The 27,804-nt window shown below is 36.6% G+C and overlaps 1 protein-coding gene across 3 annotated transcripts in view; it reads left to right on the forward strand.

Annotated features, from left to right (window-relative positions):
* Positions 1 to 27,804, forward strand: part of app (Palmitoyltransferase app) — a 307,459-nt gene that overhangs the window by 226,675 nt on the left and 52,980 nt on the right. For all 3 annotated transcript variants that reach the window (XM_081760136.1, XM_081760137.1, XM_081760138.1), the window contains 3 exons: positions 11,696 to 11,854; positions 14,935 to 15,072; positions 18,531 to 18,685. In XM_081760136.1, the coding sequence (XP_081616262.1) occupies positions 11,696 to 11,854; positions 14,935 to 15,072; positions 18,531 to 18,685 (452 nt within the window). The remainder of the gene's footprint in view (positions 1 to 11,695; positions 11,855 to 14,934; positions 15,073 to 18,530; positions 18,686 to 27,804) is intronic.

A 27,804-nucleotide genomic window follows, 5' to 3' on the forward strand; every position in this document is an offset into this window, starting at 1 on the left:
GTGAAAATTAAAAATGTCGCTACAAGCTAAGTAAAGAAAACATACGAGGGAAAGTCAAAAAAGTAAAAGGACTTGAGAAAAAGTACATTTATTCTAATGATAGATATTAGAATTACATTATTTTTCTACATAGTATCCCTGCTCTATAACGCACTTTTCTCAACGTTTCACAAGTTTATTATTATTATTATTATTATTATTATTATTATTATTATTATTATTATTATTATTATTATTATTATTTCGTCGAAAAAAAGTTTTCAGTTGCACCTGTAACCAATTTTGCACCGCATCAATGACTTCTGCAACGGTTGCAAATCTTCTTCCTCTGAGCTTTTTCTTCAGTTGAACACGCTGAACCATGACTGATATGTAAAGTATTGGCGATTAAGTCCACTGTAATTCGTCTGTTTTCCATCACCATACTCTCAACGACTTTCAAATTCGTCTTCAGTCGTTGACGTCTATGGTCTGCCCAATCTTTGCTCTTTACATAAAGAAGTTCTTCTCTGTTTGAAACGTTCTATCCATTCGCAGATCTTGCTTCGCGATAAATACCTGTCAGCATTCTGCGCTAACATTCGACGAATATTTTCCTCCTTGGTGTAGATCGACGCTCGAACTGCCATATTAACAATCTGCTACACTCCAACGACTAACGCGGGAATAACAGTGACACGTTGCACAGAAGTGTTGCAGACGACACTAATTCGGCGCTGGATGCTAGCAGTGTTACCAAACCCTAGTGCGAGAAACTGCAAGTTCCTATACTTTGACTTCTTCTCGTACATATGCCATAATTCCTATATACAGCCTATTAGGACATTAGGTAAGTTTTCCCCCTTAACTTGTAGCGATAAAATTAATTTACACTTACGTGACTTACCTCAGGAGCCGCCACCAGAACGTATGTCAATTCATATTAGTCACATTCGAGGTTGGTCATATAAAATATAAGAAACAGTCCACAAACCTATATTAGTTGAGATTGGTTTACTTTATTTCCGAAAATATCGCTATTCCTTGAAATACGTACAGTATATGGAATCTTAAACTTCTGAATGTATCAATTTCTTGCTTCACAGTTATAGAAGGTTACCAAGAAAATTCTGTCACCTTTTCACCCACCACCTTCGAACATCGATATGTCACCTAAGATGTACCTGGAAGATCAAAAATAGTCCCCATCAGCATCGACGACCATCTGCCAGCGTTCTGGAAGGCCATGGATTCCATCGTTGTAGAACTTGGTGGGCCGTGAAGCGAAGAAAATATCAAGTGCATTTTGCATCTCTACGAGGGATTTGAACTGGCATCCTCTAAGGTGATTATCCAAGGAATGGAACAGGTGATAATCGGATGGTGCAGTGTCCGGGGAGCATGGCGGATTAGTGTTTCCCATCAGGGGCGTCATTTAGGGGGACAGGGAGGGGCAATTGCCCCTCCTGAGTTTGAGATTTCTATAGATTTTATGAATTAAATAGTAGTAAATCAGTGAAATATGCGAAATTTTACTTATATCAAAGGGTCTTGCCCCCCCCCAAGCAAAATCTGAAATGACGCTCCTGTTTCCCATCCAAGGCGTAGAATGGTCTTCCTGATCATCCTAGCCACGTGGGGATTAGCGTTGTCCTGTAATAGGAGAACCCCTTTGCGATTCGGAAGTGTTGGCTCCAGAATTTCGAGTTTTTCTTGAACACAGCTCAACTGCTAACAGTACACAGTTGTATTGATACTCTGATCAGCTGGTAGCAGCTCCCGATGCACGATGTCGCGAGCAGTCCACCAAACACACAGGAGGACCTTCGGCAATACCGGTTTCGGTTGTTTTCGAACCGATTCATGAGATGCTAACCAGTGATGACGGCCCGACGTCGCGGAGCATCGTACAGGACCCACTTCTCATCACATGTTAACACCCTGTCCATAAATAGCTCCTTCCTCAAACGAGAAAGCAAAGAAACACAGGTGTCTGCTTGCGTTGCCTTCTGGTCCGGAGTCAAATCATGTGGGACCCATCGACCCAACTTGTAGTGCTTCCCAAGTTGATGGAGGTGCTGCCGAATGGTTTCTCCGCTCTCACTGAATTGTAGTCCCAATTCCTCACGTGTCTGGCACTGTTCACCTCAGTTGGTGCCTGAAGATATTCATTTCGTACATGTGTTGGTCTTCCGGCACGTGATGCGTCTTCGAGTGTTTCGTCACCATCCTTAAACTTGGTTAAACCACCGCTGCACTGTCCGCGTAGTCACGACACCCACACCAAATGCCTAGCATATCTTCCGCCCCGTTGTAGCGGCGTTTGATCCCAGTTTGAACTCTTACAGCATACACGCCCTTATGATTCTCTGTGGAGGTACCATGTTCACTCTGTCCTTACGCAAGTTCACGGTGTAACTGAACTACGACAACCAGATAATATGTTGGATACACCCACACCAACAACTGACCTTCGTCTTATCTCCATTCGCATTCAACCTTCGCATTCGTCTTATCTTCATTGGTGTGAGAGCCAATTGAACACAGACCTCCACCAAAAGCGACAGAACTTTCTTGGTTGCCTTTACATTTTAATTTCCATTGCAATATAACAACCAGCCTTCATCCCAATTAGAGAAGTAAATTTATTTAATATAATTTATTTGTATCCAAGAATTTATTTCCTATATGTTTGTACTTAACTTACTGATCAATAATACTACCCTTTCTCATAATATGCTTCGTCAAGAGGGTGGTTAACTCGGACAGTGTCTCCATGATATAAAAGAACGTTTGAAGTACATTAAGTTTGTCTTGTAAAAGGCCATGTTTCTTTTTGGGTATTGCAATACACCAGAGCCTGAAACTTTTCAAATAATACAATGTATGGTTGAATAAATGTAGAGTTTACTTCCTTAAATCCCTAGAATTTATCATTTTTCTTCGTGCACAAGACTGTCTGCGCACTTGATACTAAGCATATCATCCTCAACAGATTAAGTTTGTACTCTGTTCATTAGACCAGTGGTTCTCAACCGGTGTGTTGCGATACATTAGTGTGTCGTACAGTCCCACAAGATTTTTCACTAAATATTAGAATTAAAAGTTATGATGCATTGAATAATTAGTTAAAATCAGTTTTGAGACATACTGTATTAGTCAACGCCTCCAGTCACGGCAGGAACAATTCTCAATATTACATAGTTACTACGCCATAGTCTTAAACTACTGAAATTTATATTATTGTTAATTTTTAAAACTCAAGTAAGTCTGTCGGGATGTCGTAGGCATTAAATATAGTGTGTCGTCAGTCAAAAAAGGTTGAGAACCAGACATCCCGACACACTTACTTGAAGAGATACGTACCGTTTGCTTTATGCATGCAATTCGGAGAAATAATGTACACGTTTAAATAAAATTCTCCTATGTAAATAGTATAATTTTGGGTTATTCTTCTTGAATCACTTTCTGCATGCGATTTGTGCTTTCACAATAGTTAACTAAAATATTAATTAAATCCTGGTTAGATTGTGCTCTACTTCACTTTGCCTGATGTTAGTTTAAATCAGTTTGTACTAGAGAGTAAGCGCCTTATTCGTTATCTTCAATCTAAGATATGCATTGTAAGTTAAGAGTCGGTTGAGGCTACCAATTTTAAATGAAAATTAAGTTTTTTGATTGTGATATAAAGGTTCATATTCTGTAATGGTAAAGTAGAGCCAAATTTTTACTAGTTTCATTTTTGAGCGTAAAATACGTTAATGGAAACGTATTTAAGAACACCCAGTAGAAAGATTTGGTGCAAAGTTTGTTTACAAAACGGTGATTGCGTCTGTGGCACATCCCGAATATGTTATTGAGCACGTTCATAACATCATAGTGCTTAAAGGTTATCCAAAGAGTATTGAGACTTTGGAGGCCAGAATTGAGAATGCATTTATTGTGATTCAAGATTAACATTATAAAACTACGTACCTACTATTTTATTCGATTACCTGTCTTTTTCCGGTAGCACCATAATCCCCCGTTACTACAGAACTTCTGTGGTTTCTGGTAAAAAAAAAAAAAAAAAAAAAGTGTAACGCATAGTTTTCAGACTTCTTTTGAAACGAACTTGATACCATTCACGGAGTTCTGCAGAGACCGAAACAAATTATAATTCACGGTGCCAGGTCCGGGCTATACAGTAGAAGCATTAAAACCTCCAGCCACGTTCTGTTAATTTCTGAGAGCCGTACTTGCGTTTTCAGCGTGCTGTACAACACCTTTTCTTTGACCAGTTTCAACCGTTTTGACTTGCTTGGTGCACTGGCGCTAATAGTCAAGAATACAGATTAGAATCTACCGTTCTGTCCGTCGGCAAAATCTCATGATGCACGATGCCCTTCCAATCCCAACCTGACAGCAGAATCATTCTGGGCGTATATGGGCTATGCCACAGACTGTGGAGCTTCTCACTTCAACCACCCACAGTCAGGAATGTAGCGAATCCATCGCACAGTTCTTCGGAACTGCAATAGCTACTGGTCCTCCATGTTGGAAGGCTCATCGCCCTTTCCGCAAAACGCCTGCTGCTGCTGATTGTTACATTACTAATCTGTCGCAGGGTAATGTTGTTACTGTTCAATATTATGCCTCGGATGGACTCAGATTTGGTTTATGGGCCGAGTTTAATCCGCAAAGTGTGGAGATAAGGTCTGAAAACAGGATTGATGACGTTACGAATGAACGACATACGAGTCAAATTGACCAGAAGCGAGCGAGATATATATAGATTATACCAGAATACAGACGTGGATCCTATATGATCAATGCGAACACACGCTGGATTTTCCTGCTCATCTTCACAACTATAGACACGCACATGGCCATCACGGTCTTTAAGACAAACGACTCTATGAATATCATTGCTTTCAAATAAATCTTTGTGACAGTTCGCAAACGATGTGGTGGCTTTGACATCACTGGTGTCATCATCCTACGTGTTATGTTGGCCTAACGATCTTTCCAAGTGTTCCCCTGTATATCGAGTGGAAACATCTCTGCTGCAGGAATCTTCTGTCTCCCATCGTGTTGTACATCGATTGTCCACTGGTACGTCGTGACTCACTACAGTCGGTAATTGTAAGAAATTACCACCCGACTTATCGGAGTCTCGCTATCTGGCCACGCTCAGTCACTTAATTGCTCAATATGCGTTCATGCAACATATTGTCTGACAACTTGGCCTCTGGTCATCCTCCTCTGCTACAAATGCTATGATCATCTTGCTCTGTATAGATGCACAGTTTTTTTGGTGCGAATGTGTACGGAGTGTTCTTAAATACGTTCCCACCAACATAACATACATAGCTTAAGATTCTGGGTTTAAATTTCGTGACCAGCAATCTTGACTCGAGTATTTACTAGAATTTTCTGTCTTACCAGGATATTGCGGGATACCTTTAGATACAGTATATAGATCCTAGTTGGACATGCTTTCAGTAATTCTTCCTTGTGTTTGTTGCTATTTTCAGTATAACATGTCTTTAACAGCTATATCGGGAATATTGTTAATAAATAAACATAAATATATATGTAAATGAAAGAAATGTTTGAAATGTAATGTATTACTATAATCAAAGTATATAATATGAGTAAATTATTAATAGAATATGTATTTAAATGGCCAAAGATTTGCATTATCAGTAGATTATCACACATTTAGTTTTGTACTATAAGCTGTAAAAATTTCCAAACCTTTCCTGATTATAATGCAATTTTCATTTTTTTTTTTTTTTTATTTATTTACCCCATACATAATGTGTAAGAACTAGAAGTAGTTTTTTAGTTCTAGCAATTACGTGTTGAAATATTAAAATGTGACTCATTTAACAATTGCAAATTAATTGACTTTTGTTCTTGCTTTAAGCTTGAAATTCTCATTACTTACATAAGACCATTGTTTTCGGTAACTTACTTATGCATATAATCAACATCTCTACTGCATGATGTAACATACAAATATTATTCTCTATAATGTTTATATTATGTTTTGTTTTGTTCTGTGCAGTAGAAACGGGTTAAATGTAATATGGTAGGTATGAAAAACCAAGAATGGTCATGTTCTAAAAGAGAAAATGAATCTTACCTCTTTCCAGTAAAATCTATGGATCCGCCTGCAAAAATAATTTCGCCTCTCTATCTCAAAATGTAATAAACACTTAACAGGAATTCAATGAGTAACAATTAGTTGTGGCATATTGTGGCAGAGAAAAATGCAAGTTCATCCACTGTTCACCATTAAACTAAACTCTGCGCAACAGTCCTTAGGAGCCAGGGCCTACCAGTGGGCTTGTGGCACTCATGCTTTTGAAGTGATATGTTTTCAGCACATTGGCTCCTTACGCCTTTGATGTTGGCTTTCTACGGTAGACTGAAGTTTGCTACTTTTGTCTGTCAAGTAGCTCTCCAATTGTCCTCACGACGCTGAATGGACGCCGCTGTGCCAACCATTTTATGAGTACCAACAGTCATCCATCTTTCCTCGGGCCAAACCCAAAATTGCTTGACTTCACTGATCTCACGAGAAGCGGTATTCCCTTGCGGCTACGGCGGTGGTTACTGTTTATCATTACTAGGTTTTACAGTGTGTGGGAGTTATTCAATTATTTAGGAGAGAAATTATTAATGTTATTTAATGTCTATATAGAAGACATACATTCAATTTCTAGTGGCCGTGCTGCTCTACTGCAAAAAGAAAAAACATGAAATCTTAAATTTTTCCTCCTTCGAGACAACATTATTTAATAAATATTAATATTTGGAATGACTTGTCGGTTTTCAATTAATGGTAATGGTCATAAATTGGGAAACTATTGAAATTGATGCTGAAGTTACTTCAATATAGGAATTTTTCTCTTGTGCGTGGTAGAAGCATATTTCCAAATAGGAAAAATAACACATACCATGATTCCAAGCACTAAATATTTCTGCTGTTGTCAATGTTTTACGCTGGAGACCGGGGTTCGATTCCCCGTCGGGAGCAATGTTTAATATATTTAAAAAAAATGCATTTGCTAGTGTTTTAACACGTTGGCTGCCATGTGTAGTGATTTCCATACTCACGGCTCCTTCATGCAGCACCTCGTGTATGGTTTTCCATACACACAAATATATATTTCACTTTTTCACGTTCGCTCAATAGGTCTGTATGTTATTACATACATATGGCGTAGAAATCAAAATTTAATATCCACGCCGCGTGTATGCAAAACCATACACAAAGAAAATTATACATTTATGGGGTTAAAACAAAGGCGAAAATAAAGTATTAGTGGCGGATTGTTTCCCATGGCGCACAGATGAGAAAAGTCAAAATATATAGTAGCGGTCAATGTGTTAAACGTATAGTGGTAGTATCACCTCATGATAACGCTCTATAAATGATATTTAATATGTAAAAGAAAGAATTCTGGTAATATAGATTTATTACAATGATTCTTACTAACTTCATGTTACAACATTATTACAATCACGCAGACTTGTTGAATTCAACAATCAAACAATATTTCATTAATCAAGTAAACTTAAAAGAGTCAGCGTATTCAAATAATAAGAAATTAAATGATCAAAATTACTAATGAGTTTTGCTTTAAGAGCTATTATCAATGACGCCTTGCAGGAGACCACCATGAAGAAATTACTTCTTCGAAGACTTAGATCAAAAGAAAAGGTTAAAACTGACATTTCAAATTCGGATGTCTCTCTCTAATCTCGACGTAGTATAAGCTGAAGATGTTCATCGTCGAAAATGGAATCGGAGCTTGGAATGAATTTTGTTGTAATTTTTCAATTGTATATATCAGTCTGAGAGAAACTCCCTTTGGGGAGTTTCACTGTTCAGAAACGTAAAAACAACTAGTACGTAATAAGTCCTTGTGGCTTATTTTCGTAGTGGGTTTTTCTAAAAAAGTTATTTGTCGTATGACGTTTCTGATATTTTTCCCAGTACAACACAGATACAATTTTTGTAATGGTACACTCAAATACAAAAGTTTTAGTTTTTAATATTCCAACATTTAAATTCTAATAACCATGACAGATGTGTAGACTTCTCTGCCGTAATGGTACGAATGTTACTAAAATCCCAGTATAATTCTTTCATTGTCACAAATCTTTTCCTGAAATAGATTAAAGGTTAATGGTACAGCAATGAAGAACATTGACGAGAGAGAATTCCTAAGTTTCTTAACTGGGTGAATGGGAGAGACCTATCATAAAGGTATGTGCAAAGGACCTATCCGGTTGCAATGATGTGAACATGCTTTGGGGGAGGTGGCTGAAATTCAGCTCAAATGTAGCTGATGAGATTATGCAGAATCTATATTCCAAAAGCAGATTGTCCTAAAATGGTAGAACATAGAAAAAAAAAAAGCACGAAACATTAATGTCAATGGAAAATCAATGAAAAACAAGTAATTCCTTCACTTATCTCAAAAACCAAAAGAGGGAGATGGCTAAAATTCAACTGAAATATACAAGAGAGTATGTAGAATTCTACATTAAAAAATAATTTGTCCTAAAATGAATGGAACGTAGTAAATCACGAAACATTGAATATTGAAATCAGTGGAAAGTCAATGAAAAAAAAGTGAAGTCGTCAACGTATCTCAAAACCTATAATAAGATGATGGCTGATTGAAAGCTTATTGCAAGAACAAAACATTGTCAAAAGTCAAGTTGTTAAGAGTAAAATCAATACTAATGATAAAGTATGTGCATCTTCTTCGAATTACTCAGGGCACCCCACGCGGAGATTACGTACTTGAAATATCTCACATCTTTATTTGGAATCTCCAGACTCGATTTAGCATGCAACGTAACATTTGACCCGACTACACGACACATTCTGGTCCTTATAGCAAACCGGATATGTCTTGTGCTGTAGTTTTGTGCATTTTTTACTACATTTATACTTCAGTGTTTCATAATAAACATACATCTTGCTTTTTTATGTTGGGATTACCTAGCAGACTGCGTCTATTGTTATAACTTTTCCTAACGGCGACACTCCTTTCACACATACTAGTTGTAATACCAATAATTAAATTTATATTAGAAGAGAATTTGTATTGATTTAATATGAATACGTATTTTACAACGGCAATTCTGACAACAGATAAATCTTCAAAAGGACTATTGTAGTTTGTCAGTTTGACATTTACGATCTAATTTTATCAGTGAAAAAATATCACAAATGAACACCTGTGTACTTATTTCAGTGTTAAGATAGCACATGATCACATGTTCTCCTTATCATTTAAGGTGGAGTAGTATGCTTTAATATCTGAATAAGGCAAAACCAAGAAAGATTAAGGAAGGGAACCAATTATCTAGCAAATGTTATATTATGTTTCTAGTAGTGTTGTTGTTGTTTTTTTTTTTTTTTTTTTTTTTTTCAACGTGTATTTATAGAAAATACAGTAAGAACTAATCTTAGTTGCTCTCTATCTGTCACTGTACTCAAAATATCCAATTTTTATTATCCAGGACGAAATAGTTAAGACTTAGAAATGGAACTCAAATGAAGAAAGAGCATACAAAAACATTGCAGATTTGTTAAAACACAAAACTGTGTAGGTTAAAATATGAACGAACCTCCCTAATTTTCGATCAAGTTAGGTGGAGAAAAGCATGACAGACCCCTTGGCTTAGTTATTTTTTTTTCTAACCACCATTTTTACTCTGAAATTGTTAAAACAAAAACCGTTTAAACACTCAAAGTTTCATAGATTATATTATTTCGATTACAATGAAAAATGGAGAAAGTTCTTATCGTATTTCTGTACTGCAGTTTCAATATAATGCTCAAGCTTGTTTAAGAGTTTGAAGGCTTGTGTGTTCTCAAGCATTTCATAATCCTTATTTGTAGTAAGCTGTTTCTCATTACCACTGTCTTCTTTAGTCTAGTCGTCACAAACGTGGGACGTAAAACTCAGAGTTCATTTCATTTTGTAGTAAGCCGTTCTAATATATAGTCTTATACATAATGTAATATCTTGTGACGAGTTTGTTGGTCTAACTGTCTGAAGAAGTCCGACGAAACACTACAAGACATTAACACTAAATATGGACCAGTATCTAGAATAGAATTCTAAGATTGATATCACATCGGGACATTTTCCAGTAGAATTCCAAATCTCTCTCTCTCTCTCTCTCTTTTTTTTTTTTTTAATTATTATTATTTAATAATACAAATTATACCAAAGAACGTGGGTTTTTGGTGGTGGTCAGTATTTTACAGCTATGAAAGATCAGAAGTTAGTTCAGTACACTTCATCAATATTGGCGATCAAACTTAACAAATAAGGAATTTGCGAAAGTGTTCCAAGAAAAATGCAGTGTCAAGGAGCAGATAGTTTTTCATTTTGCAGTGAAACCGTTAAATAATGGAACCTACTTTTGAGTGGAAACTGTGCTCATAGACTTTCGAATTAAGTATGACTAGCTTTTATAATTAGATATTTTCAGCTTTAGAAGCATTCTGACTCAATAGCAGAAAATAAGCTGTGAACGTAAAATTCTGATTTCCGTATCGCGTAAAATTTTCAGAAATTATTTTCAGTTGTGGAAACCCTTGTAGATAGCCGTATACATACTCTATTGCTAATGCTCAGGAATATTCTTGAATTGAAAAGCATCACAATTGAAAACCTTTAGTAACCCTATTTATGGTCAGTGTTGATTCAACATCATGAGGAAATTGGGGATCTAAGTAAATAAAGAAATAGCGGACTCCGGTTCAGAAGAACTGAAGTAAGAGCTATGGTAGCCGATGTGTTGAGCACATACTCTTAACTGAAAATCGTCTTGGCTGGATATACTCCATTGTGGGCTGCGAAGCCAGGAAATTTAGTTTATATGGCTATATACGGAAAAGGGTACGATGAATGTAAACAATGATATCCATAAGAAAACATGGTCGTGTTGTGTTTTGTCGTCAATAGAAGAAATAAATTATACTGAATGTGACGTAATGCATTTTGCTTAACTCGTTGAGAACCATGCATAAAAATATTATTCTGAGAAAACCTGAAAAGTCATACCTAATTAAGATGATACTTAGAGGCTGTTCCTAAATAGAAAATATTATTTCACTGTTTTCTTTTTACGTGGCTTTTCTTACTGGTCTAGGTAAGAGTCAGTTGCATTTCTGAGCAGTAATTGGCATCAATAATCAGTGCTGCAATGTAGTTTCATCATGTAACCAGCGGAAAACATAAGAAAAACTCAAAAAAATTGTTTCATAATGTAACCACTGAGACACAAAGGGTTGATAGGCCATGTTGTGCACTGTAAGCTAGAAGAGGCAGGTGATAAAAGGTGAAAGAATTTGTAGAATGAAGGAAATTGGAGAACTATGAAACAATCCGTAGACACAAGGTTATCCAGTATTAGGCCTATATTGCTTTGAGATCTAAAGTAATACTCTTTGCATCATACGTGAGCAATGTACTATTGTACCATCGTTCTCCTCGTAAGTGATATAGTATTAAAGGAAATTGATCTGCCACAGAAGTAAAATATGTTAATGTAGGATCCCGTTAACCACAAATTTCTCTGTATTATATTCTGTTATAGTATTTGATTTTATTGGTAAATATTCTGTTGTAGTAATCAGTAATTCATAATCTTACGTGATGTATTCCATGTTTGTTTTTGTGTTATCTTCCAGAAAATCCAAATAGTGCCAATTCTCCTACATATCGACCTCCACCTCGAACAAAAGATATTCGCGTTAGAGGACAACATGTAAAATTGAAGTATTGCTTTACGTGTAAAATATTTCGTCCACCTCGAGCATCACATTGTAGCTTGTGCGATAATTGTGTAGGTAAGTTAGTTTTTTTTCATAACTATCTTTTTCCTATTGTTTATTTATGTTTGAAAACAGCTATAGATCTTCCGGATATTCTGAAACATATGTGTAACTGGTCAAAAATCTGATGTTCATATCGTAATGGAATTATTTTTACCCCATTTTTGATCATTTTTTAAATAAAAATAAAATCTGACCAACGCAAAAATAGATAATATCTGTTGATGGCAGTGATCTAATGCCGAAACTTTAACACAGATAAATAATAACAAGCGTCTGATACTGTGTTGATGGCAGTAATATAGTGCCAAAACTTGAATAAGTGTTTGATGATAATATCTGTTGTTGTCAGTGATATACTGCCGAAACTTTAACGCAGGTCAACTGTTGATGGTAGTGATATAGTGCCGAAACTTTAATACAGATGAATAATAACAATAAATAATAATAATAATAATAATAATAATAATAATAATAATAATAATAATAATAATAATAAGTGATATCTGTTGATGGCAGTGATATAATGCTGAAACTTTAACACAGATTGGTATAATAAGTGTCTGCTGTTTTTTTCAGATTTTGTTTCTATTAAAGTTACACGTAGTTCCAAAGATAGAAAAAGAAGCACTCACATAGAACAACATTTTGTCAGGTCCAAAATCTGATATCTTTTTCAAAAATTATTTCAAAGTTTCGTGTAATTCGTCCAATAGAGCAGAGCGTCTCAAATTGTGACCAGCAGCGTACCTGTCATCCTCGAAGTCTAATCTTGTAGTCCTTTTAGATTAAACATTCGTCTAAAAGAAACATAAGAATAAATTAAAGTGAATTACAAATCCAACTATTTTTGGGAGTTTCAATCATAATATTGATGATATATTGATATCTTTTCGCGAGATGATGCATGGAAGTATGGAGCATGAAGAACAATCACTTTTCAAAATGTGCACTTTGATCATCGATATAGGTCACTCGTCAACGGAATTACGAACAATCTTGATGGGAAAATGATGGATTGTCTTGACTACATGTGTTTCAGGGAGTCCATATCAGGATATCTCTTCTTGACGGCCATTGACTGTAGCATTGACCACAGTTTATAGTCGAGCAGGTTCAGATCTGGGCTGCTAGAGAATCAGTCTGATGTAGAGGTAAAGTCTAGGACGTTGGCCCGTAGCCACTCCGATTCTCGATTCCACTTAAGCAGTAGATCCACATTTCACATAGTCTCAGAGCTAAAAGAGTCCATAATCTCCAGTCCAACCAACCAAAGAAAACTTGGGAGGAAACAGGAGAACTTCGAGAAAACAGATGGACATGATGTTATGCACCACAAACCTACTGTCCTGGGATCGAATAAGGGACTATTTGCACTAGATGTGGTGCTCTGCCATGACCCACCGTGGCCCTTTTGTAAAAGTAGAGGACACGGTACAGTAACACGAGAAAGAAGTTTAAAAGTAAAATAAATATTTGAGTTAAATTTCATAATGTTAGTTTCAGTCGCAAAATTATGTTTCATGTGTCCCACCCTACATATGATATGTAAGTTTTTGAAAAATATTATTATTGTGAACAGTCTTTTCGGGCTAGCAGCCAGGTAAATACTATTATACCTTGCGACGTTTCGAGGGCTGATATCGTCCTCATCTTCAGGGGAATATGATGGTACAATAGTGTGTATGAAATATATATACTCATGTATGTATGATTGGACTCTTCTGATTGGTAGTTGAAATGGCAGCTTCTGATTGGTGCTTGAAATGGCGGGATATGATTGATGTCCATGTTTTACTCAGTTGGAGTCCTATGTCTCTGTTAAGGTTCGTATTTTCTTGTGTGATTGCAACAGCTTCTTTTACCCTCCTGTCCCACTCTTGAGCATTTTGCTATTATTTCGGTATGTCCCACTCTTGAGCATTTTGCTATTATTTCGGTATCTGTGAACAAAATTTTATGTTGCTGTTTGATACTGTGTTCAACCAGTCCGGATTTTTCTGGTTGGTTTAGTCTGATGTTAACTGTTGTGTTCTTTGCATCTGGCTTCAATGGTTCGTCCTGTTTGTCCAATATATGACTTACCACATTCACATGGAATGCGGTAAACTCCAGGAGTTCGGAGGCCCAAGTTGTCTTTGGTTGGTCGTATTAGGTTTTTTTTATTTTTGCTCGAGGTTTGTGTATTGTCTTGATGTTGTATCTGGCAAATAGTCTGCTGAGCTTTCCAGAAGTGTTCCCGGTGTATGGGAGGCAGATTGTGTTCTTCCGTTCTTCATTCACAGTTTCTTCTGCACTTTTGTCCTTGTTGTCAGTGTCCTTCGTTCTGGTCCTTTTCAGGGCCATATTTATATCTCTCATTGAGTATCCATTCTGTAGCATGGTGCTGCGAAGGTGATTAAGTTCCTCTATTAAACAATCCTTGTCGGAGATGGAGAATGCTCTATGTGCTAAGGTGTTGAGTGAAGCTGTTGCAATCACACAAGAAAAAACGAACCTTAACAGAGACACAGGACTCCAACTGAGTAAAACATGGACACCAATCATATCCCGCCATTTCAAGCACCAGTCACAAGCCGCCATTTCGACTACCAATCAGAAGAGTCCAATCATACATGAGTATATATATTCCATACACTCTATTGTACCATCATATTCGCCTGAAGATGAGGACGATTGTCAGCCCTCGAAACGTCGTAAGATATAATAGTATTTACCTGGCTGCTGGCCCGAGAAGACCTGTTCACAATACGTCGCCAGGAAAGCTTCAATAGATACTTTATTATTATTATTATTATTATTATTATTATTATTATTATTATTATTATTTATTATTATTATTATTATTTGGTAAAGCAAAACATCCGTGATTGGATTCAACATGTATCACCAGTGTCATGTAGACCAAAAGCTTAGAGTTATAATCAGAATAGTGATAAATTCGGGTATCTAAATATTATTGTGTGAAAGTAGAAACACAGTTATTGTAAACTTCTGTATTATTATGAATATTTCGATAATCTGTACTACATGTATTTATTAAATATAATGTTAGAATATATAGTTAACATAGGTTTTTCTTTTCTTCTTTACAGAACGCTTCGATCACCATTGCCCTTGGGTGGGCAATTGTGTTGGAAAACGGAATTATCGATACTTCTATATGTTTATAGTTTCCTTAGCCTTTCTTTGTGTGTTTATTTTTGCCTGTGCTATTACACATCTCATCCTGCGTAAGTATTCTGGATTATTTCATTTAGTTGATATACAAAATTGACATATCCACAAAACAAACTGTAAGAAATATTCTTCCATTACTGATAGGTCACGTGCTGCAAACTGATAATTTTCTATGTGCAATAGTCTATTGCTGATATTTTCTTTTTAGTGTAAGAAATATTCTATCCGTTGTTACTGTCGTTCTTTTCTCTTCTACCCGGTCTAACGAACCTCCTCAGAAAATAATTATCCAGAAGCCAAATGACGTTCTCACCTCTCTTGTGAGAAACTGAGCTTCGGTTCGTGTTGAAGAACTATGGTTAGAATCCCATGTTAAACTGTTAAGTTAATGTTCATATTGACTTGATGTAGAAAGGGTTTTCAACTTCAAATAACGATAACAATTTCTTCATTTTTTTCATTAATTATATATGATTATCCAGATAACGGAAATACCTGAAGAAAATGCAGTTTACATTATAAATACTGAATGGGACCACTGTTAGTGAACAGAACAGTTCTGACTCGTCGTGGAATGAGGAGGTATCAGTTAGGTACCGTACGAATGATGTCCAGAGGAATATGACATCTTATACAATGCATCACTCAATTCAGTCAGCGAGTATTTGATCTGGAGTTTCAGCTCTGGAACTGACCACATGTGTTCAGTAATGTTAAGGTCTGGCGGATTTAGTAGGCCAGGAGAAGTGTGGCAGTTCAGCTCTATGTTTATGAAATTACAGCTCCAAGAGTGTGAAATGAGGATGACGCATGGTCATCTTGGAAAATTGCATCAGCTAAACTAAGTTCGATACACACGATATCCTAAACTGTCCACGTAATTGCGGGCTGTAATGCATCTTGTGAGCGTAATCACTTGACTCAGGAAGAATAGAAAATTGTGACCAAAGGTGTCATCGCCATGTTTCACGGTAGAGAGAAGACAATTCGGTGTGTGTATACTTCTTTGGATATCCGTCATTCGTAAACACAGCCTGTTGTTAGAAATGAGATGAAAGAGAGTCATATTACACATTTTCGGCCATCGACAGTCCACTTTACATATTCTGGGCACTAATTTATTTACGTTAAAGCGTTGTTGGCGGAAATCAGCGGTTTGGAAATTAAAACCCGGACGCGGATGTTGAGGTTACACAACTCACGTCGGAATGATTATCTCAATAAACTGTTCCAGGTCCCCATTGAGTTCTGCCAGACGCCAATAAACTAAAATGAAACTTATAAACCACACCCATAGTCTCCGTCCAGGTATATATATGCGCCGTTTTGTTCGATAACGTGTTGCCATTTGGAAGGTAATATCATGATGCCTAACTCATAGAAGCCCTTGTCCCTAGTGGCAAAAAATTGAGACAGTCGATTTTCACAAGCCTCTCTTGAAGCGACTTTTTCACCACGAAACGTGTTCGCCATGGACAGCAACAGCTGGTAATCACTCGGTGCCAGGTCCGGACTATAAGGTGAATGCATAAGAACCTCCCAGCCAAGCTCCCGGAGCTTCTGGCGAGTCATTATCGATGTGAGTGGCCTGGCGTTGTCCTGGTGGAACACAATGCGCCTCGTGCTTGGGGTCCCGGGTTCGACCCCAGCCCCCGCCAAGTGAACTTTGTGGTAGACAAATACCGTGTGCGTTGGTTTTCTCGGGGTTCTTCCGTTTCCTCCCACTTTCTTCATTCCACCACTTCACTCATTTCTCATTAGCCTAACCGGCATAATAATGGGACGTTAAACTTAAAGATTTTATTTCATTTTTTTACAATGCCTCTCTTATTGGCCAAAGCTGGCCGCTTCTGGGCGATTGCTACCTTCAGACGGTCCAATTGTTGACAGTACAGTTCCGAGTTAAGGGTTTGGCCGTAGGGGAGCAGCTCATAGTAGATAATTCCCTGCCAATCCCACCAAACACACAGCAAAACCTTCCTGGCCGTCAATCCTAGCTTGGGCACCGTTTTCGCCGGCTCACCGCACTTCGACCACGACCGTTTTCGCGTGACGTTGTCGTAAGTGATCCACTTTTCATCGTCAGTCACCAACCGCTTCAGAAATGGATCGATTTTGTTGCTATTCAGCAGCGATTCGCAGATGGAAATTCGGTCCATGAGGGTTTTTTTTTTTTTTTTTTTTCGTTAACTCGTGTGGCACCCATACATCAAGCTTCTTTTTGTATCCAGCCTTATGCAAATGGTTCCACACGGATTTTTGCGCAATGTTTAGCTCTTGGGCAATCGACACAGTGCTTACATGACGGTGGGACGCGACAATGTCCATTGATTTTATCGACATTTTCGACACTTGACCTTCCAGTGCGTGGTGCATCTTTGACGTCAAAATTACTGGAACGGAATCGACGAAACCAACATTGTGCGTGATTGGCTGTTACAGTATCAGGACCATAAACACTATTCACGTTTGCAGCCACCTGGCTTGGGTTTTCGCCTTTATCGAAGAAAAACTAAAATATAGCGTATTTTCTCTTTGCTCGTGTCCATTTTGACTCGCGCTCACACTACACTGAGTCAACTCATCACAACTATCTGAACAGTGTTTGTAGTACGCAATCTCATCGTTTGAACGCCATCTCGTTGAACCCGATCAGACTTATACAACGCGAGATACAGATCACTGAATCCATCTATTGGCAAAATAATGGATTACTTTTTACTATACCAGATACATACACCACACCCGTCCACTTTCAACGGAACGATCGACTGTTATATGCTACATCCATCTGTACAGAGTTACTTGTGTTATTTGTTAACTTGAGTGTACAATTAACTGTTTACGCACGTTTTTGATTTAATATCGATAGTTTTAAGTACTGATGTTACAGTATATAATTATTTATTCAAATTCTTCACTGAATGTCCCTGTAATTAATCCTCAGAATTTATCTCTTTGTAATGTAAATCGCTTGGAGAACAATCTTATCATTAAACCGAAAAGGTACTCTCTTTTGCTCTTACAAATTATTATATTAAACATTGAATTTTCATTGTCAGCTGGTAGCATTGCCAATACTTAGGTATGGAGCGGTATTTAATAGAGATAGGATGTATGGAAATTAAATTAAAGTATGAACGTTAACACTTAATTTCCTACGCCCTAACCCTACTAAGAACCGCTCCATGCTTAAGTCTTGATAATGCTGACAGCTATCAGCGAAAATTTGGTCCATAATATAATTTTTTAAATCACCTATAATATTTTGGAAGAGCAGAAGTGAGTACTTTTAAATTTTAAATTTATTATTGTTACTTTACTTATATCGATAATTAATATTCAGATAAGAATTGTTTTGCTTGTTGTAACCTGTAATCATCTAATAACAATGAAAAAAGTGTTACAGACACTACGTGTACACGCATTGTAACTGTCTGTCTGTTTATATTGTCTGATAGTACAACAAATGATAATTCTAAAACAATGTCTATTTGCATATTTATTTCAGTTACGAGAAATGACAGTCCTTTTCTAGATGCAGTGAAAGAGTCTCCAGCAAGTGTAATAGTAGGAGTGATATGTTTCTTCAGTGTATGGAGTATTTTGGGTTTAGCAGGATTCCACACCTACCTCACGACGTCAAATCAAACCACTAATGAAGATGTAAGATTCCTAGATGTTTACAAAATTACGGTAACATTTTAGGTCGTTTTATGTCATCTGTAATTAAATAGCTCTGTGAATTAAGGCAATGCTTTAGGATTTATCCGTTGTACTAAAGTATCTGCTAAGTAGCTTCATAAGCATACGCTTCTGTATCCAGTTTTATTTGATATTGTGCTTTCTGTCAGAAGCCACGTACGAGCGTAAGAAACCGGATCAAATGTAGGCAGAGATGGTCCGACACAAGAGGGAGACATCAAATTTTGGGTTTATCAATTTTTAAACAGTGTCTTTTTCGTCGTTCCTTCATTCATTGCACGCAGTCACGTACCTCACCAGTGTTTCTTCGAGGCATACTTTGAGGAGCGGAGATAAATCACTATACAGTATTTACTGAAATAATTTCCCATTGCATTTGGATTTTGTCCCACTACCTCCTGTTCCTCATTCTGACGTGCTAGTGATTTTGATTTTGATTGGTTGATTTTGAATTTAGCATTTTCAGTACTGAAGTTGTATGAGATGTAAATCTACAGCTTAAAGTGGGATCCGATGCATATGAGCTCCCACCAACCGGGAATGAAACTCGGCTGTGGGTGCTGAAGACAGTACTCTATTTAATACGTCTGTCACCATGTCGATTATGTCGGTTATGTATACTACCTGGCTTGTAGATACCAACAGCTTTCCCTGTTGGTCTAGAGCTCCCTTGTGGCTATGTGGATAGCGTACGCGCCTTTGGCTTGGGAGACCCGTATTCGATTCACGGTAAAAGCGTATGTGGTTCGGATCCCATGTTAAGCTGTACATCCACGTCTTATATAGCCTTGCTGCTGAACGACACGCTAAACTCAAGTCCAATCCAAACTCCGTGACGGTCTAATGGCTAACGCTCGCGACTGTGGTGCATAGAGTCCCGGGAAGAGCATTGAACGCGTTACAGTGGTTCAGACTCCACCTAAAGCTGAGGCCTGTGTCTCATATAGCCTCGGCTAAAATGGAGGTTAAACTTCAACAAGCATCTGCAATTACCAACGTACAATCAACAATTTTACAGCCACAGTCTAATCGGACATGTGAGCACAATTCTGTATTTGCTGCCTAGATCCTTTCTATTTCAACTGTGACCCTTCTCGCCTTGCTGTCGATATGTGTTTTCCGTATCTCCCTCGAAAGAGGGCGGACAAGTTGCTGCGGCCTAGATCTTTCAATTTTTGGATGCGGAAGCATGGCCACAATGTATTATTTCACGTATCTCGCTGTGCTGTCTTGTTAGCCATTCTAAGTAGCCTACGATCTTCACTCGTCAAGACCAAACGACTGAATGACAAATTGGCAACACTGCGGAGGTCATTCACAGCTTTCCCCTAAGCAAAGCATCCGTCAGAGGTTGGCGGGGCTGGGGCCGAAGTACATTTCGCTTATTTTCCGAGGGCATACCTGAGATAGGCAGGCTCTAACCATGTTCTCTTGAACAGTTACGTTGAGGGTATTCCGGAAAAAGTTGTTTTGTTTGTTTTTCCAGGGATGTTACAACAGAAATGTTTTGTTTCGGCTACTCCATGCAATTCCCTACCAGTCAACCTAAAAAGCACTGAATTAGGGAATTCGCAAATTGAATTCCACAGAAATAAAATCCTGTCATTAGATTTTGTCTTATGTCCATCTAGTGAAGATTATTATTATTTTCGTTTCTCAAAGATTCTATTAACAGCTCAGCTAAAGCCCTAACTATTTGCTTGTATTTCTCATAAGTACATTTTGTGAAGTTCTCTCTCAGTATCTCGTTTGTCCGAATATTTTCTTCCGTCTTCTCTTCGAAATCTTTTATTATTCCTAATTATTGTGGCTAAACTACAGCATAACCAGATTATACTTCTATAGATTTTCAATTCTTAATTTTTTTCCATGTTAGTGTTGATGGAAGATTTTATATAGAGTAGTAACAAATAATTCTCACTTTTCTTCTTCTTCTTCCTGGAGTCCGTTACGCCGAAGCGTTTTGTCACTTAAATATTGAGAAAAGTGCAAAATCCATTATGATTACATCAGAATATACTTAACTATTTCTTTGAACCATGCACTTCTTTCAAAGTGAGGGAAGGCTAAAGAAAGAAAGAAAAAAATGGCTATTTTTCGGATTTTCGATTGATAGAAATGGAAGGAAGTATACTGTTTTCTGTGGAACACTTGATGTTCCAAGTGTCGTAATAACACATGCTTGTCGGTTGTATAAGGTCATAATTTTATTTAAAGTTCTCAGTGACGTATACTGGTTTGAAGACATGGGCTACCACTGGTCTTGTATTATTATTATTATTATTATTATTATTATTATTATTATTATTATTATTATTATTATTATTACTACTACTACTACTAAGAGGAAGAAGAAGAAGAAAAGTAATAGTAATAATAATAAAATATGCATAACAATGAACAAAAGGTGGTTGGTGTGTTTTTTTTAAACTTTTGGTTTGAGACCATTAATGTTTTCCACCGTAAATGAAATTCCATCATACATTTGCATAGTTGACGTCTCGTGGATTGCATTCGTAAAACTTTAATTTTTACCACTGTCACCTCCTCAAGAGTCACCTCTGTTTGCTGACGTTGGTTGTCATTCCGTACGAGTCTTCGCAAAAATTCTGAGTGTAGCAACGTAACGCAAAAATGCAGACAGTCATTATAATTGTTATGTCCATTATCGCTACCTAAATCGCAAATTTTGCGTTGTGTTAACGCAAACGGTTACGGAATGTGCCCGGTTATCCCATACAATATTTTTCGTTCATCAATTTGCATCACGAAATGTGTATAGTGATTTTCCTATTTGGTCTTAAATCCATTAGTGCATTTTAGCCTTACAGAAAAACGTTCTTAATCAATTTATTTGTAACAAAAATAAAAATTGATAATTTTCTCCGTAGCATTTCATTTTCCCGCCAAATATTACTCACAATGCTCACCAGAGTAATAAAAGTTAACACATTCTCCAATCTACAATACCGTCTGCGGGCCTTATTTCGTAATGGTTGGCTCAAAATCAGCGGATTCAACTCAATGCAAATAACACAATAATTAATTATAACTACAATAACAAGAATCGCAAAAGAAAACACAAATTTTGCATTGCGTTGACGCAAAGCACTAAGAAATAATGCCCTGATATTCTCAGATAGATCCAAAATGACTGCTATGTCATTGTTTTTGACTTCGATTTACTCGCTCCGCGTACAGAAACCGCTCTACAGAGAGGAACCCTGCTTGGTTGTCATTCCGTACCTCGCTAGCATACTGTTACGGAGGAACTTATGTGGGCACGCAAGCAGTTACATGTATCTCTTTCCAAAAAGACGATTGCGCTTTCCCAGGAGTTGTCAAATCATCAGTGTTTACGAAAGCGAGAGAGATTGCGTTCTAAGCGTTAACAGCTGCCTTAGTACGTATTCACGTTTATGAAAATGTAGAGAAATTAGTACCATATATATATATATATATATATATATATATATATATATATATATATATATATATATATATATATATATATATCCTAACTATATATAAAACTACATGAGCTGACATAAATTATTGAGCACTTCCTGTAGGGCTACAATGATTAAATTTGGCACGATTGTAGCTTTCCGGAACTAACCCACAGGAAAATCGTCAAAAGTGAATATTTTTAATTTTTAGGGGGTCTAAAGAGGGGATGAAAAATTTCCCCATGTTATTTAAATGGACCTTTTTTTGAACTTATAATCTCATGTTTTAGGTACTTAGAATTGGAATAGAAACTTGAAATTCGGTATGGTTACACATTTACGTTAGCACTACCTAAGTAAATCAGTACAAGTAAAAAATTTCGACCTTAGAGTGGTTTTATAGGGAACTGAAAAATCTTTCCCATGTTATTTATATGGGACACCTTTTACACCCTCAAATTATTGAGCACTTCCTGCAGGGCTACAATGATTAAATTTGACATGATTATAGATTTTCGGGACAAACCCACAGGAAAATTGCCAAAAGGGAATATTTTTAATTTTTAGAGGGTGTAAAGAGGGGATGAAGAATTTCCCCATGTTATTTAAATGAGACATTTTCTGGACCTACAATCTCATGTTTTAGGTACTTAGAATTGGAATAAAAGCTTCAAATTCGGTATGCTTGTACGTTTTCGTTAGCTTTACGGAAGTGAATCATCAGAAATGAAAATTTCTAATCGTAAAGTGGTTTCATGGGGAACTGAAAAATCTTTCCAATGTTATTTATATGGGACGTCTTCTATACCCCAAAATGTTTAGGCACTTCCGGCAAGATTAGAATGATGAAATTTGGCATGATTTTAGCCTTCCAGGACTAACCGACAGAAAAATTGCCAAAAGTAAAAAATTCCAACTTTAGAGTGGTTTTATAGGGAACTGAAAAATCTTTCCCATGTTATTTATATGGGACACCTTTTACACCCTCAAATTATTGAGCACTTCCTGCAGGGCTACAATGATTATAGCTTTTCGGGACAAACCCACAGGAAAATTGCCAAAAGTGAATATTTTTAATTTTTAGGGGGTCTAAAGAGGGGATGAAGAATTTTCCTATGTTATTTAAATGAGACATTTTCTGGACATATAATCTCATGTATTACTGGTTCAGTCTGAAAGAATAATTGAAGGAACCGCTTTTGTAAAGAATGTTGTATACCCACAACTTCTACGATAGTTCCTTTTAGTGAGTGATAGCTATGGAATTACCCAGGGAACAATACCATTGGACTTTCATTTCGGAGTATGATACATGTCTGCTGCAAAAATTCCTTTTCACTTATACTTGATGGTAACATAAGAGTCTACGCAAAAAGAAATCCCTTTAAGCTTCTTTATGGAGAATGCTTGGTGCCTGTCCAAATACAAATCATATTGAACTTCATTTTGACACTATGATACGAACCTTCCCAGACACAAATACCACTTACGTTCCAGTTTTTTTAGTATACGAAAGACATGACGAAGCAAAAGCTTTCATTCAAAGGAGTATGCGTGTAGCAGGATACCACATGGGTGGTGTGGAAATACTACAAAGTTACAAGAAAAAGAATCGACCTTTGTCTTACAAATATGCAAGAGTTATGGTAGAACAAAAGTCCCAGATTTCTTTTTTGAAAATTATAAATAAGAAAAAAAAACTCTGAAAATGAGAATCCAACATCACCATTCATTATATAATAAGTCGATAAATTGTGGTTGACAAAACAAAGGTTGCTATAAAAAAAATAAACTGTGAGTTATTAAGCAAGGAGCAAAGGATGATAAATATGAGATCTGGGGATGTTGGGCCGATTTAAGGAAACATTAAGAATAAATGCACGAACATATGACATGCGAGGCCGTAGGCCGAGCAAATACGGGGGTCTGGGGGCGAAGCCCCCAGCTGGCCAAAGGCTAGTATATATATATATATATATATATATATATATATATATATATATATATATATATATATATATATATATAACCTCTAAACGTATTATTTTAAATTAATTTATACGTGTTATATTAACTTTCTTTATTAATGTTGCAGGGCTACCGTCGGTAGCCTCAGTTGCCCATAAAATACGCAACTGAAAGTTTTTCATGTGTATTGTTCTGTCTTTATCAGTATAGTTGAACAGTTTTCAATCTCTGTGCAGGATTTACAAAAGGTCGTATGCTATTTTCTTTCTGGGCTAGAAGCCCTGTTTTAGTTCTTGATTTGATTGGCTGTATCTAAAGAATATTTATAGATGATGATATTAAAATATCAAAATGGAAGTAACAAAAAGTAGATTTACAAAGTGCATTTCGACTAGCCGTTAAGCAGATTATATCCATAATATGAAACTATTGTGAAAACAAGAATTACAAACTGCAAGATATTTTGCACTGAGCTGATAGATTTGCCACCGAGTCCAGTACAATATACCGTGTTTAGTCGCATTTTAAGTTTAAAGTAAAAGCATTCGCCAAAAAATTAATCGCATAAAAGTCGCAGTCTACGAGATTTTTGTCTTTGTGAACAGGACTTCTTTCGAAATTGCTTACTTTGCGCGAGTCCGAGCAAAAGAATTTTTCGTGTTTACTGATAAGTAACATCGTGACCTATCTGTCAACATCAGGCAACCTACTTCCACCTCCATTCTGCGTGGCCAACTCCAAGTATGATTCATCCCAGTAAGGCACCTGTTTACAACCACCTGCAGACAGCCCCTGGTGACAAAGCGATACACACCACCTTTGTTGCTACGCGACTTTCAGTTCACTGACGTTCATCATTACGATACTTGAAGAGAGCGTGGCCTGGCCAGTACGTGTTCGAGTGCGACTTACGGAAGCGGAAAATTTGGTTTTCGAAAATTTTTTCTTGTGTGTTTCTGCTCGGACAAAAATGGGAAAGTTCAGAAACAACAGCGGTATTTTTTACAAGTTTTAATATTATGCTGTATGTAGACTATATTTTATTTTTTATGTTGCCACAATGCTATATGTATAAAAATTCGAAATTGTTCTGATTGTAGCGATAATTGAATGGCAGCTTTACTCGCGTAATAGTCGCAGTTGGATTTTCGCATTAAAATGGTAGAAAAAAGTGCGACTAATATGCGAGTAAACACGGTATTAGGTAATTTCTATGTATAGTATGGCTATTTCGAATATTTTCATAACTATATCTTTTCAGAGATAAAAAGTGCCAACAAATTCCCATTCCAATAATTATTCCAAAATAATTCATTTTCATTCATCGTCAGTTTTTTTTTTATAGGATGTACAACTAGAGGCTTAATTTTATTTTCCTGTTGTTTATTAGATAAACCAATATAAGTACTAACCATACAAAACACTTACGGTAGAATTCTGATAACATCCTACTATAGGACTCTGCGAAGGAAAAAAAAAAATCCCCACTGTCGTTAACGCATGCGTGGACGAAAGTGGTTTCCTAGGTTGTGAAGATAGATTATTATGGCATATTTTTTAATCCTGAAGGAAGGAAGGGAGGAAGGAAAGTTTATTCATTTCTGACAGGATCATTCCCAATATTCATACCACACTCAGTAGAGGTAAAAATTTACTAAGTTTCACACCTCCATATGCAGGTTCCTGCTCTCGCTACATTGATTGCTTTGGCTATATTACGTTTCTTCCAGGAAGGATCCTACCGATAGCAGACCTTTGGCAACTCAAAAATAAAAAAAAATAAAAAAAAATAAAAAAAAAATAAAAAAAAAATGTCGTACGAGATGAACAAATGAACTCCAATGACTGAAATGAAGGAGCATCGTCTTGTTGAAGAAGTGCATTATGTTACAGATTTGAAAAGTTCGAGAAAGAAGAAATAATATTTATTATTATTAACTTTCTGAATTCCTCCATTAGCGGTATTAAATATCGCCGCCATTTTTTACACTCCATTTATGTGGGAATTTTTTCTTATCTATCTCTCTATATATAGTGTAATTTTAATATTAATAATCAAATTTAATCTAAGTAATACTTTATATAAAGCAGAAATTCCTTGTGAAACAGGAAGAGACATTTAGCTTGACTCGAAGAAATCAGTAAAAAATCAAACAATTAAAATTTCATATATATTAATTAAAGGAGAAAACAGCCGATTTAAACTTTAGTTTTACACATCAGATCCTCTACTGGTGCGAATTCAATAACACACAAAAAGTGAAAGAGTGAATGACTGAACCGAGATCTCCGGCGTACCTAGTTGATGCATTAACGACTACGCTGTCCAGTCCGCCACGCACTCTCACTAGTGGAATCGGTGCTCTCCACTCAGATCACATGGCTTGTACCACAGCCTAACTGCTTGCTGTGCTTGGACAATCTATTGTCCACATATTGAGATTAACATCTTTTGACGGTTGTAATTTCACATATGAACTGGTGAGATTAAGAAGGGAAAGATTCCACATAACCAAACTTTTGGGAAACTGAAAAAAACTTCATAGTATCCAAACAAATAGTCACAGGAAAAAACGTACTATTGGAAAGTTGCTCCTTATAACCCTAAGTAACATATACGCAAAAGTATTTTACCATTACATTCTTATTATGGTTATTATATGATTTTAAAAACGGTGGAATCTTTCCCTTTTTAATCTCAACAGCCTTAGATGTCGAAAAAAGTAAAGAAAAACGTATTTATGAGCTCAAAACTGTTCCTTACTTATTGTTAAACCAACAAAAATAATAAAAATTAAACATTATTCACACATGTTATAAAAATAAAATACATGACATATTGGTTTGTGCCTTTGTACACTGTTTCTATTACTACTCACTGTCCTCACTCTCATGCTCATGAGTAGGCCACTCTAAAAGTTTATTGTAAAACACTCTGGCTTGTTCCGGCACATAGTGAACCACTTTGGCAACATCCTCGAGTTTCTTCCTTTTTATGGGAACGATTCCATTATATACCTTTTCAACAGGAGGGTTTGCTTCACCACCTTTGTACAGTTTAAAAACTTCAGTTTGTAGCCCGTCTATAAAAGTGTAAGCTGTAACATATCCCCTTTTTGCTGCTTTGAATGTTAAGTGTTTGTCGGTACTGATTTTAAAAGGCTGTTTGGTTCGAACACTAGCACAAGTCTTTTGAAAAATGTCGGCCACCATCCTTTGAAGTTCAGAATTTGTTCGTTTGAAACGGATTTCACCTGAAACAAAGGCTGCTTGGTTTTTGCAGTACTAATCATATCGTTGTATTGATCAGGGGAATAAATCCTATCGTGGCGTTTCATGGCTCTCTTAATAACACCAAAGTTCCGGTCGCAGGGGAGAAAACTGTGTCCTCTAATGGGGAGAAATACATGTACTTCATTAAATCGCCTAATAATAGTAACAAACAGGAACAATCTCACCAAAGTGTGATTGCGGTTTAGCCTGGGACATGAGTCACTGAACACGTATAGAGTTTTTACTTGAGGGTCAACACTGTTGTTTATGTAGTCATACAATAAAGAACACACCGCGTTTGCTCCTTTCTTTGCAACTCCTTCATTATAAGTGTACATAGTAGCTTCTTCATTTCCTAAACTATGGATACAAAACACGTAATGCCATAAC

This window comes from Thermobia domestica, chromosome 5, assembly GCF_964235325.1.
Source record: "Thermobia domestica chromosome 5, izTheDome1.hap1.1, whole genome shotgun sequence".
NCBI lineage: Eukaryota > Metazoa > Arthropoda > Insecta > Zygentoma > Lepismatidae > Thermobia > Thermobia domestica.